The sequence below is a fragment of the Onychomys torridus genome, chromosome 7 (genome assembly GCF_903995425.1).
Source record: "Onychomys torridus chromosome 7, mOncTor1.1, whole genome shotgun sequence".
NCBI lineage: Eukaryota > Metazoa > Chordata > Mammalia > Rodentia > Cricetidae > Onychomys > Onychomys torridus.
The window spans coordinates 79,629,334-79,643,847 of NC_050449.1; the positions used below are offsets into that span (position 1 = coordinate 79,629,334).

General features: G+C 43.0%; 1 protein-coding gene across 2 annotated transcripts in view; it reads right to left on the bottom strand.

The window, feature by feature from the left end:
- Nucleotides 1-14,514, bottom strand: part of Ube3d (ubiquitin protein ligase E3D) — a 157,026-nt gene that overhangs the window by 133,510 nt on the left and 9,002 nt on the right. For both annotated transcript variants that reach the window (XM_036191683.1, XM_036191682.1), the window contains exons 2-3: nt 12,516-12,712; nt 9,338-9,428 (exon numbers count right to left, since the gene is read on the bottom strand). In XM_036191683.1, coding sequence (XP_036047576.1) covers nt 9,338-9,428; nt 12,516-12,712 — 288 coding nt within the window. The remainder of the gene's footprint in view (nt 1-9,337; nt 9,429-12,515; nt 12,713-14,514) is intronic.

Below are 14,514 nucleotides of genomic sequence, written 5' to 3' on the forward strand. Positions count from 1 at the left end.
AGCAGCATAAAGAAGGCAGAAGTCTCCCTTTGCTCACTGTCCACAAATCAGCTACCTAACATGACAGAGTCTTCATTGCCATCCTTCCCCTGGACACAGTGCACACACATGGGAGGCCTGGCCCTGAGAAGACACAGATACTGCATGCATGCATGGGAGGCCTGTGCCCTGAGAAGACACAGATACTGCATGCATGCATGGGAGGCCTGTGCCCTGAGAAGACACAGATACTGCATGCATGCATGGGAGGCCTGTGCCCTGAGAAGACACAGATACTGCATGCATGCATGGGAGGCCTGTGCCCTGAGAAGACACAGATACTGCATGCATGCATGGAAGGCCTGTGCCCTGAGAAGACAAAACAGTTTCCATTTCTTCACTCAGGTCCTGATTCCCAGTGACTCTACAACAGTCTGTGGAATGTCAAAACCTTCCAGTTCATTCCCTCACTGTCGGGTATTTTGTTTTGAGTTCTTAATCAATAACCCTGAGATGAATATTCCTGTTGGAAGATTTATATAGAAACCTGATTATTTCTTGGGGAAAAACATTTTGTAAGTAGGTAAGATTCTTCCCACATAGGATTAACCTCTTCCTAATTAAACATTGTCTTCTTTCTAACTTCAACCAAGGAACGGGTTAAAAGTATATTTAATGCTGCTTTAATTAGCAACTCTTAAATTACTTGTGAGATAGGACTGGTCACTACATTTCTTCTGGGGCTAGTGATCAATAACTACTTTTTAAGATGATAACAACATATTCTTATTAATTTACAAAAACATTCCATAATAAGGATACACCCTTTTACTAGCAATTGTTATAAATAGTTATTTTCTGTTTTAATTTGGTTTGTCTATATTAAGTAAATAACACTCTCTTCTGTGATTTCCCCTACTTCTCTATTTTAATAAACTATTTTTGAACAACTTTTGTTTACAAAAGCATCGCAGAGATTATATACAATCCATGGATAGTTTCCATATGCACTTCCCCCATTTCCTCCAATTAACATCTTGGGTATCCACAGTTGCTTTGTCAAAGCCTCAGGCTTTATCTGGATTTCACCAGCTTTTTCTTCAAAGTCCTTTTGGTTTGCTTTTGTTTTTATCATTTTAGTTCCCGGGTACAACAATACCCGGCACATAGTGCATTTAGTCATCATGTAATCTAGGTCTCCTCTGGTCTGTGACAGTTCCGAAGTGTGTATTTCTCAGCAGTCTATGACACACCTCTTACTCAGAGCTTCTCTGATGCTGTCTCCAGATCAGTCTGGGCCACAGACTGGGGGGGGGGGGGGAGCATTCCAGAGAAGAGGGACCCTTCTCATTACATCATGTCACAGCACTCTACACCAGCTTAGCTTACTCCTGGTGAAGCTAACATTGACCTTTTGCTTAAGGTGACATCTACTGTGTCTCTTACTAGTAAAATACAAATAAAATCATGTGTATTTAGGAGATTGGAGTTAAATTAAAATATTTAAGATACGATTGTGTCATTTCCATTAAACAGATTTTTTTTATTCTTTTCTAGTGATTCCCCCTACCATGTTAGCCATTTTTCTTAGATCCTCCCAATCAACTATGAATACCATGAAAGGGCAATGACAGATTGGAAGAGGGTAGCCACTTAATTTTACAGCTCTACAGGACAGAGCTAGGAATAGAAGCGCTGAGTCAAATGGGGCACCACTAGCACCATTACGAATGCTGAGGTAGGAGAGTCCTGACAGATGATTCTTTCAACAACCATTTCTGAGAGCTGCCTATGAGCCAGGCAATATGTTGGCCTAATATATGACACCCAAGCACACATGCACAATCTCTCTCTCTCTCTCTCTCTTTTTAAGGTATTCTAGTAGCAAGTATAGACTACACATAGTTAAGCAAAGGAATGCATAAAAAAAGCTCATAATAGAATAATGAGGCTCTGACCCCTCAGTGGAGGGTGACAGTGCAGATCCCAATGGAAATGTGATGAATCAGCCCCCTTCTCAAGCATACATTCCCACGTCAACACCAAGTCTACATTTTATTTTTTAGGGATTCAGAGTACTCCCCAACCAGACCATGCATACAGGGTGGACAGGCAGAGAGTACTAAGGATACATTCTGTTTATCAGCTCTAGAGAATAAGTAACTTCTGAGCTGGCCTTTGAAAGACAATAAACCGGCAGTGAAAGGAATTTAGGGCACTGGAAGAAACAACATAAAGGCAGGCACTACATCTCTTTCTCTCTGCACTGAATCCCTACTGTTTGACATACTTCTGAAGGATTTCTTGGAGGGATGAAGTAGTAAATTTTGATAAGTCTCACACGTGAGGCTCCTGGCTGGATCTGCTGCATACTGGGGTGTAAGGATTAAGAAACCCTTCCCTTGCTGCTGAGTATCTGACCTTTGGAATAACCATCTAGCTTCGTTACCCTGGAAACCAGGTAAGATCCTAGGCATCACATACATTGCTAGGCAACACTGCTTACAGTAGAAATGCATAAATTGCATCTTACTAGGAAGATCTATGAATGAGCTGCACACATCTGGTAAGGAAGTATGCTTTGACCTTCTCTGTATACAGTCACCTTGGTGAAACCCTAAGAGACCAAACCAAAGAAATGTGAAGAGACACTGTCACTCAGGGCAGGGGAAGCTTCTCAGCTAAAGCAGAAACTGTACCTGCCTGATATAGATCTTGTGCTCTGGACCTGGAACTGTCTCACACAGGAGACCAGGGTCCCCCAGTGAAAATATCAACTATCACTTGCATGAACTGCAGCAAAGCCCATGCATGGAGGAATTTTTTTTTTAATTATTATTAATTTATTTATTTTACATCCGACCACAGCCTCCCCATCACCTTCCTCCTTCTTTGTAATGGCTCAGAAAGAGGCAGGCCTCCCAAAGGTATCAGCAAAACATGGCATACCAAGCACCTTCCCCTGTATTCGGGCTGGACAAAGCAATCCAGCATGAGGACGAGGTTCCCAAGAGCCCCTGCTCCCATTGTTGGGATTCCCACATATAGACCAACCTACACAACTGTCACATACATTAAGAGGGCCTAGGCTGGTCCCATGCAGACTCTCTGGTTGTTGGTTCAGACTCTGTGAGTTCCCATGAGCCAGACTAGTGGCTTCTGTGAGTTTTCCTGTGATGTTTCTGACCCCGTTTCCCACAATCCCTTTTTCCTCTCCTCAGCAGAACCCCTCCTGCCCCCACAGGACCCAATGTCTAGACTTGGGTCAGAAAGGCATTCTTGATGCTGCCTGGCCAGCAACAAATGTGTCCCATAGTAATCTTATGAGACTGCATGAGTAGAAGCAATGAATAAGACCCCTGGTGGCACAGCAACACACCTTACCATATATAATGCTCAGGACACTTTGTGAGATAAAAACAACAATGCTCCTGTCACACAGGAGGAAAATGGGGCTTAGGAGTAGGGAAGAACCTTCACAAGTCTGCAGAATGAGATGTGAAGACTGAAGCAAGGGTCTGTACCCAGGTCTTTCTGGCTCTGAAAGCACTCTTTCCCTTGGTATATATTCACCTCCCTGGCAATACAGGGCAGTAGTAAAGGCTGGGTAGGGAAATGACCAAACCTTTCATAGGGAGTTACATGCATGGAGCCTTTAAGACTAAAAATAGGTAGAAGCATCACAGTGTTTTAAGGAGGAAAGTGAAAGCAAGAATTTAGGCATCCATAGGTTCACAGATCTCTATCAAGATTCTCTGCTTCCCAACACTGTGCCTACAGGACCAGTACAGAACTTCAGTGCAATGAAGAGAGACAGAATGTCAGACAATGGTGCATGATCAAAGACATGAAAGTGTGCACAAAGACCTGGGAGAATTGATGCACATTAACACAAAACAGCAGATTTCAAAGTTCACTTGACCCCACATCACAGTGACTAAAGGCTGCAATGGATCCTTTAACCATCTACAGAAGGCAGCAGAAAGAAGTGCGTAATTTACAACTCATGGCAAAAATTAAAGGGTGTTTATAGCAGAAAGAAAATTTTCTGATTTATTTGAGGGGAAGGACATGAAAACATTATGAACAAAAGATATATTTTAATCACAGTTCTAATGAAAACACATCTTCTGAAGAAAACACTGAAAAGTGTATTTTGATATCCTCTGCTTTCCAAGAAAATGTTCAAATAACACAGAAACCTTTAGTTTTTAATTTAAGACGGTTTAACTAAAAATCTGCTGGATAGAGAGAAAGGAAAGTAGAACTTAGGCTTTCCTCTAGACTCAAGATTCTGTGAGGAACAATACTTGTTTACAGTAAATTAAAGTTTGCCACTTACTTTTGATGCATTTGAAGCATAAACTTTTGGAAAATAATGACATGTGACATATAACTTTAATAAAAGCTATTGATAAAGTTTTGATACTTAAACATATATGGAACTTTGAAGTTAGCTTCTAATCAATGACAACTTTCCAAGCAATACCATACAACTTTTTCCAGATTTGATTATAACTAACTGAACATTAGAGATCTTAAGAAAAAATATCAAATACTTAAAGCTCAAAGTACAGCAACAAGAATTTAAGTAAATTCAGGTAACATTATCCAACTGGCAGGCCGCCAACGCTATAAAACTAGCTTTACATTCTAATATTTGTCTGTACATATCATGATTAATCTGTAATATACAATTGTATTCCTAAATTTATGCATTGTTGCCAACAGGCCAGTTTACAAAACATCCTGATTTAGGGGACAGGAGCAGGATGATAGAGACTGGACATGCTTTGTACATGCAAGGATGTGGTTTATCATGTATCCAGGGCCCAATTCTATACTTTTTAAATCTATTTTTTCCTTTTATAAACAAGTGCTGATACTCATAAGAGTATCTATTTTCAGCTACAATTAGAGCTGGCCTGTCAAGTGGCTCCCTCAAGCAGTTGGACATTGCAACATCTGTTTCCACAAAGCCCCTATCCTGCTGTTCTCCTAGAGTTTCAGGGTCCCCCAAGAGCTTGGGGCTGACACTGAGCATTGCCAGTGTGGGTGACAGACCTCAGAACAATGCCATGGGCAGTCTGAAAACCGAGGTGTATGCAGAAAATCTGTGTGGCCACTAATATCATTCTTGTCTGACACAAATCGATTTCTAGAGGACATAACAAAATCTAAACACAATGACCTCTGGCTGTTTATTAGACTATTTACAAAAAAGGAAAATGTAGCAGTTGTTACCCAATAGGGATGACCTGTTTGGTCTCAACAAGAACATAGTCAAAACTGCACATATTCAGACCAATTTTGTAGGAAAACTTGAACTAAAATAATTATAAATTGGAGAACTCTCTTGTAAAGAAACAAGATGTTGTTAATTAATATGCAACCAAAACAAATTGGCTAAGAATGTGCAGCCCTAAATTAAGAGAAAGGCGATAATAATTCGCAGAGCTTAGATGCTCTAGTGCTGAGAATAAAAAGCCATTAACAAGTCTTTCTGAGTCGATGTCTTTATATGTTATTTCTGGACTTTTCTTGACAAGAATCTTTCTCATTCAAAAAGAAAGAATAGAACATGCTCTAGCCTTGAAATATTCAGATACTTAGGAGTCACTGAAGCCCAGAGCACAAGCTCTTGAGTTTCAAAGATCAGAGGAGTTTCATGCTGATGAAGCTTTCATGGGTTTCTCTAACCTACCTTCTTTATTTTACGGATAGAAAAATAATGTCCCCAAACTAACGTAACTTATTCCCATATAAAAAGGCTTGAGAGATGGTTCAAAGATTAAGAGCATACCACTCTCACAGAGGTCCTGGCCTCAGCTCCTAGTGCCCATACAGGGTGCCTTACAACTACTTGTAACTCCAGATCCAGGGAATCTGCCAGCCTCTTCTGGATTCTATAGGCAACTGCATGCACACCCGCATATACCCACACACAGATTTACATTATAAAAATAATAAAATAAAAATGTAAAAGAAAGGGGTCAATAATCCTAGATACCTTCCTGAGAATGCTGTTTATAATTTGTTGATATTGATGAGAATACACATCAGCTCTCTTGAAACACCTCTGGCCTTGTTTTCTTTTCAAGAAGCACCAAAGTGGTCCTTACCAGCCACATAGAACATGCCACCAAAGGGGAAGTGCAGAGTTCCAGGACTGGTTTCAACCGTAAAATGTGAGATCTGTGAGCAGACACTAGGGGGAAGCCCATCCAGAATCGTGGGTGCTGTGGATATCGCTCTGTATGCTCGGTATGCTGTGAATGTGTTGCTCTGAATGGTTAATAAATTAAGTGCCAATTAGCCAGAAAGGAAATATAGGCAGGATAAGCAGAGAAGAGAATTCTGGGAAGAGGAAGGCTGAGTCTGGAGTCCCCAGCCAGACACAGAGGAAACAAGATGTGAAGGCCGAACTGAGAAAAGGTACCAAGCCATGTGGCAAAAAATAAATAAGAATTATGGGTTAGTTTAAATGTAAGAGCTAGTCAGTGGTAGGCCTGAGCTAATGGCCGAGCAATTTTAATTAATATTAACTTCCGAGTGATTATTTCTTAAGTGGGCTGCAGGACTGCAGGGGCTTGACAGGACCTGGAGAAAACTTCAGCTACAGTGGGGCATGTTGTCTAAGATAGAGATGAATGCAAACCTTGAGCAAGTTACTACCTGTGTTGCTCAAGACATGCACACAGGCTTGGTACATAGGTGTGCTGTGAAAGGGTGGGGAGAAGGCCGGTGTTCATCTTAGTCTGAAGCCTACAGACTATGTCAGGCACTGACCTCAACCCAAAATGTTTGAGACATTAAATGACCTCATTTGCTAGTTTACTAATAAAAACAATCTGGAAAGGGGAGAAGAAATCAATAAAACCAATTATAAGGCTTGCTGAGCATTTACTCTGTTAGATATGCTACAGTGCTTAGCTCTCTTGGTAAGTTTGGAAAGCACACATTATGAGAAGGCTTTACTAGGAGGAAGGAGTTCAGGTGGTACAGAGAAGGTCCTCGGTCCTCTCAGTGAGAAAGTAGAAGTTCACACCCATGCTCCATTCTCCAGGGAGGAGTGGAATGCCAAGCCTCCTGACAGAAAAAAAAAAAAAAAAAAAAAAGACAGTCTTTCACCATCAGCCCCACACCCTTCCAGTTCTCAAATTTAGAATCACAGACAGAACTGACACACAAAAGAAGACTTCAGTCCTGGACAGAGAGACAGGCACCGTAGTGAGGCACAAACACCAGGAAGCAAAGAAACAGCATTTCCCTTCTGTAATGAGCACCGAGAATACCGAGAATGGAACCGACCCTGCTGTAGCTTCTGGATCACTGCATGTGGCATGGGAGGAGAAGGTTCAGAAACTTCATCTGAGGATGAAACCAAAGCCTGAAACAGACTGAGAGAAGGCCAAAATACAGAGCTCTCTTGGCTCTTTGAGAAGTGGGTCTGTCACCAAGAGCAGATTCGTAGCAACTTCGTCTCTGTAGATGTAAGACCCTTTCAATTTCTCACTCATGCGAATCACTCAAAAGCAGCTCTGTTTGTAACCTCCCCAAACCCTGAGGGTGTGCATTTGTGCCAGCTCATCTACTTGGAACACTGCCAAGATCAGGAGGCACGCAAGAAAGGCTGGTGGGAAGCCAAAATAAACACACCAAGTTTTACTCCATTCAACCCAGCAAACACTTACTAAGATCTTTTCCTCTAGGCACCATGCCTGACACTGGAGATGCTGGAAAGAATAACGGTTGCTGCAACAGCTACTCATGCGTGGTGAATGCTTACCCCGTACCAGGCTCTGCTAGAAACACTTGATCATCGGATCCCATCAACAGCACTGTGAGGTAAGGCCTAGAGTGCGCGACATTTTCTCAATAAGGACATTGTCGAAGTGAGTGATTAAATTACTTGTCCACGATCACTGAGCTAGTGGAGTGGTGGACGGAAACCCTGTCTGGCCATTGCTCTATACTGTACAATCAAGAGAGCAGGAATAAAGGGCCTGGAAGGCAGTGCAGCTATCCCCAGTCCTCGAGCCCGCAGTGTAGGAAGGAAGACAGGCAAACGAACCTTGGGGACCATCTAATGCAACTCAGGAGGGAGACAAGGCCGCAGAGAAGTGGATGTCAGGTCAGCGGAGTTCTGAAGCTTAGGTTGCGGTAAACCAGGGAGTGATGGAGGGTAGGGGTGGATTCAGGAAAGGGAGTAGCTGTCAGGATAGGGAGTAGCTTTCAGGAGGCCTCGACCAAGGCTATGGAAGTGTGATCCTTGTGAGCTTGGTGAGGGGGAGGAGACTAAAGGAGGAGCTGGAATTGGAGGGAGCACAGGGGAGCTGCTGTGGGGTGCAAAGGATCGCAGCTCCCTGTTGAGGAAGAACACCTAAGCTTTAGAACCCCTCCTCAGTGGTGGGGCAGCAGTGCATCTGCACAGGGCAGAATGAGAAGGAGGCAGGGCAGACAGCAGGCTGCAGACAGGGTGTCATTAGGGAAGGAGACAGTGAGCAGAGGAAAGCGACAATGGCCACCGTGCCTGGTGACTATGTACAAGAGCAGGAAGAAATCTGCTAGGTAGGGGTTTGGCATTATGGAGCTAAGGATGCTGAAAGAGGAGCAGGCTTCAGAAAGGCAGCATCATTTGCTTGTCTCAGGCACCTAACTTGGAAAAGCCAGCCAAGAACCCAGCGAAGAATTCTTCCTTTAAATACCACTAACAGTAATAATGGTTTCATCTGTCTTCAACATGAGTCACTAGAAGCTGAAAATTCAGAGGAAGCATTTATGCCCAAGAAGCCAGAAAGCTGACTTGAGAAAGAGAAAACAGTTTTAAAAAAAGAAGAAGAAGTAGCCGACTTGGGAATGCTAAGGAAATAGCAAAATCCTTCCCTTCTCCGTAGAGTAATTACAGCACATCACCAGAGCAGGTTACAAGATTAACCTAATCACTGAGAAAAGGTTAATTTGTGCTCTGTGTGCTCCATCTTAATAAGCAGGGAACTAGGAAATGGGTTTTAGAAAGGCCCTGACTGAACTAGCTCAAATCAATCCTGCTGCACAGCCCTTGCAGTAGAAAACGTGCTCACTGTGGAAACCCTCACACTCCATCAGAACAAAAGGGTCACATGAGAGATGACTCCATGGTGCTCTGCTCAGTAACTGGTCCAGGCTCTTCCACCAAGACCAGCTTCCTCCCTCAGACCATGTTCCCCTCCATGATCACAGTGAGAGTCAGGGTTCACTTTGTTCAAAGAGACACTTAGCTGGTTCTCACTTTAAGGCCCCCACCATTCCCTTGGTAATCGCTTCCAGAAACCATCACCAAGGAACAGTTCTAATCAGTGCTCAATACATTCCTTACCTGTCCTTTATCGTGACTTCACCACAAGTCTGGCAATAAAATGTGCAACGTTCTTGGGCTTGCAAGCTTTGATTAAACACTGAAATCAATTCTAAAGGAAATCAACAAAACAGCAAGTCTTAGAGGTTTGGACCACACATATTATATCATGTTTAAAGGGTTTCCTAGCACAATAAATTACCACCAATACACACTGTTTATGATTTACTCAGAAGTATAGGCTTAATTAGCACTATCCGATGACTCAACCAGAGGCAAACATTGTGAAGTGTTTCCCAAAACAACAGCTTTTGCTTAGTATTCCTGAGCCAGCCATTGCCCTAGATTACCATGAAACACACTGGTGGATTTCTTCTCTCATTCTAAAAAGATGATAAATTCTGTATTAACAATGAGTGCAGATGGATAGCTGAAATTTCAGTTTGATCTGGTTTTTGTTTTTGTGGTTAAGTTTTAGGTCCACCCCTACACATTAAACAGTACATGCAAGCAAAATGGACATCCAGACTGGTCTTTGTGAAGCAGGTCTGCAAAGCTCCTAAGAGTTTCTTTATCCAAGAGCAAAATCCAGTGTTGGATGGAACTGTGGGAGATGGGGATGGGAGGGAGGGGGGGGGGGTACTGAGAGCTGTGGGGAAAGTGTAGATTTCCCATCCAGTTGCACTGGATGGCTTGTACCGCTCATTCTGACGTCTCATTTGTAAATGAAGGAAATTTTTATTAAAAAAAAAAAAAGCACTGCATTATTTGTCTGTAAAAAAGCTAATTGACCCTGGGTTCGATCCTCAGCTCAAAAAAAAAAAAGCTAATTGAAGAAATGAGGTCATAGTTATTATAAGCAAGCAATAGAATCTGCTTGGTGTTACCTTTTATGCACTTTAAAATGCTTTATAAGATGCCAGAAAGTTTAAGTCCTTGCAATTAAAAAATCCTGCAGTTTAATCCCTAAGTGTCTCTACAAATTCCTACTGCATGAAGGTTAAATAAACAGTATTATTCTTCAATGCTGAGCATCTATAAAGAAGACCTAGGTAAACCCTCCAACAGCCTCTTCAGGACAAATCAATTTTCAGTGGAACACTGCTCTCTGCTGGCCATTAAGTCAAGGATGGAATCCCAGATGCACACTGCCACTGGGAAAGGTTAACGGCAGACCATATGCTGTGCACGGAAGGTCACCACTTCACCAACAGCAACATCAAAACAGTGTGCCAGGGTGGTGTGTGTGTGACTGCTCCCTAAAAGCTGAGAAGGAAACTAGCTCTTTAAACCTTGAGACACAGCTGAACGCTAAACATTTCAAAAGTTGCTTCCTAGTCATTAGATTTCAGCGCACCTCAGTGTGCTACCTGACAATCATTCATGCAGCAAATACTTATTCCCCACCTATTATGCAGAAAGTGCTAAAGCAATTAAAAGACGGAAGAATCCGCTTTACAGAGCCTTGCACGCACCATCGAACAGGCTTTGAAAGTTTCCCTTTTCAGGTATTAGAGCAAAATGTTTCAAAAACATAAAGAACCAGTCCAACCAACATAAACTATACAAAAACCAACACACAGTAGTGGATTTATTTTGTCCACAGTCAGTATTAAATGTTGCTCATTAACTGAAAATGTTAAAAATAATTCTGTTACAGAATATGAGTGGGCAACACACTCAAATACTATGTCCCTGGATGTCCCCATTCCTCTGTCTTTACCATCAGAGTCCTAGAAAACATGGTGGCTCCCATGCCTGCCTTCTCCCAGCTTCCAAACTCTACAGGAAGTTCCTCTGTGCCTACTGTTGCTAACAGGGAAGTGATGTCAGCAAAGATCCTCACTGGCACCTCCATCCCAGAATGTGGGTACAGTCAGGGAGGCAGTCGGTCTACGTCCCACTCCTGGTGGCCTCACCTTGCTTTCCAGGACTCAATGTTATTCTAGGTGTTTATTGGATGCCACTTAAGCAGGACCTCTTTTCCCTGTCCCTTGTCTCTAAAAACTGATTCTACATATTTCAATCATTTGCTAATTCAGAACGTCAGCAAAAGTACTCTTGGGGAAAAGAACACGTGGCATTCCCTCTATCTTCCCTTGCCTTTCTAAAATCAGAGGATGACTTCACATCTCCTACAGGCTTCTTAGACAACCCTGTTGTCCCCACCTCAAGGCTCCACAACGTTCTGATGAAGGGCTTACAACAGATGGCTCAGCAATGCGGCCTTTGGGTGTAATAGAGAGAATTAAGAATTACGGTCTTTCTCTGATACAAAGCATCAACTTGGTTTCCTCCAATGCTGGCTTCCCCTTTCACAGCATTTTCCTCATCTACAGCACTCATTACATTGTATGAAATACAATGAGCCAGCATTTACAAAAAAAAAAAAAAGATGAGATCTTACAAAAAGAAAAGGTTTTTATTTTGCTGTTGTTGTTCTTGTTTTTAACATCTAGCTGTATCAATATATATTTTCTGAGTTTGTATACAATCACAAACACTGCAATTACAACCATTCCAGTGACGACACCATATGATTCCTCACATGCAACGTTGGGTCCTCTACATGTATTATTCCGTCTAGAACGGTCTCTGCACGGATGGGATATTTCCACTGCTCAGTTCTCTGGTCAAATTAGCTCACGCTCAGGGAGCCTTCACTAAACACATTACTCCCCAACGCCATCCTCTTCCTTTTTACCCACAGCATTTTGCTGTATGCAATTCAATTACGCGGTCAGCATCCGATGTTCCCACCCATTAGAATATACACTCCACAATCGCAGAGGCCTTTGTGGCTTGTTGGTGTCTGTGTTCCCAGCACCCACATCAAACGGCTCACAGCTAGTTTGAGCTATCCTGTCTGCTGGGAATGACTACATTAAAACCATGCAGGTTTTGGACAACTGCTTTATGATTTTATCCTCATGTCTGTGAGCCGGACATTTATGATTAAAGAAATAAACTGGGTGATTTGGGGGAAATATCTATACCTTCTCAAATCTGCCATGAGACTAGAAATGCTCAAAGAATTAAAGCGTATTCTTAAGCTTATACTTAAAGAAGTGAAGGTTCGGGAAAGTTACGCTGGTAACTGGCAGAGTGGATCAAGACCCCAGAACTTCATCATCTCTAGCCCTTCCAGGTCACTGACTTAACGAATGTTAACATCCATCGGGGTGCAGCTCCTACTCACGTGGGCTGGATTCAGTGTGGGCCTGCAGACGCAGGTGCAACCCATCTCCGCTGACATACTTCAGCCCGCCGCACGAGGAAGGCACAAGCCTGACCTCTGCTGGAAGCTGGGTCTCGGTGCAGCCATCAGGGGTTCGCATCAAGAGTGACGTGGGCGTTATGGAAATGTCCAGGTGCATGCCTCCTTCATCGGGCTCACTGATAATGCACAATAAAACCCGTTAGTAATTTTTCTCTGATGTGAGAAATTTCACATATTTCACACTGTGTGAAAGAAGCCAAAGCTTAGCCTCGCATTTCTCTGCTTCTCTGCCAGAAAGACCCTAAAAATCCCTGTCCCCGGAAAATAGAACCCTGGGAAACAAGCCAGATCAGGTTAAACCAGGCAAGACTGTCACCTGGTAGAAGTCCTCAGTCATGTTTTTAACTCTTATTTCTGAGACCAGCATTAAAGTCAGGAAATCACAGTATTGTTAACTGCTATGCAAGATGCTCACAGGGAAACACAGATGCCAGGCAGCTTTCTGCAAAAAGTCACGAGAATAAATATTTCCCGAGTTCTCCACCAGCCTGGGATCTACAGTGAGACCGTCTCAAACAACAACAAACTCCAAACAACAGAAAGAGGCCACTCTCGGCTCACAAGCTGTGCCACCACAATTAGGTGTGTAGTTTGGTGTCTATTTTGCTACCTCAGTCATTTTAAACCACATCTGGCACTTAGAAGTGCTCCCAAAGAGACCACGGGGCACCTGAGCCCCCCGCGGTCACTGCTTCGGCTGAATACTCCTCTTCCCACTTCTGAAAATTTCAACCACTTACACGGAGCTGAGCAAAGTTCAGAAAGTACACTGTCTGCATTGCACAGAACACCCCAAACAGAGCAGACTGTATGCCAACAGTTCTCGAACTGTATTGTTTGGAGATCACAGCAAGGGAGGAAAGCTTACACACATAAGTAAGTCTTCTTCTGTATTGATGTTCATCCTGAGGATGCTGAAGTTGCAGACCTGGAGACTGGCAGTACCATAAACCTCATGGCCTCTAGAAGACAATATGTAGGAAGGCAGCTGGGGGGGGGGGGGGACTCTCTCTTCTTGTATTACCCTCATCTGAGGGGTTACACCCTCAAGACCTCACAGAAATCCAATGACCTCTCTCAGAGGCCTGGCCTCCTAACATCACTTCTCTGCGGGTTTAGAATTGAAACCCCATAGATTTCATGAGGAGACAAATATTTGGGCTATAAGAGGGTGACAGCAGGTAGAGGGGAGAACAGCAGAAGACCCAGCAGTATCCTGGTTACACAGAAGACTGACCAGGGAGATAAACATCGTGAGCTAAGGAAAGCCAGGATTTGTACTGTGCAGGAACACATTTACACTGTGGGGAGGGGAGGGGAGAAAGCTAGAAAGCAGCCTGTGGCAATGGACTAGAACTAGAGATACCTCTATGAATTCATGGTTTAGGATGTACATAAATAGATATAGCGACATAAATAGATGTGAATGTATGTACATGCATAAGTCAACAATATGTCATCTATGTATCCTATTTCTCAAAGGAATGACATCCCAATAGTAATGAGCAACAAACCTTACTTAGTCTATAAAAACAATTTTCCATTTAAAAAGAAGTCCTGGGTTTTTAATTTGGTGGCATGTGCAAGGCCCTAGACTAGACTCCTACTATGTAATTGTACACACACACACACACACACACACACACACACACACACAAACACACACACACATGTGTAGACAAATTTCTAAGCGGTCTTATTAAATAATAAACACAGAGCCAAATATAGGGGTGAAAGCCTTAGAGATCAGGCAAACAGGAATAGCCACCAACTAACCTTACCTACCACACCACAGCTTCCAAAGTACCATGACTTCCTGTCTACCCAGACATTTATTGCCTTGCTGTTCTGCCTTCCCATTGGCTCTTAACCCAGCTACCTCACTTCCTTGTCACTGCCTGTCTGTACAGACCTCCAG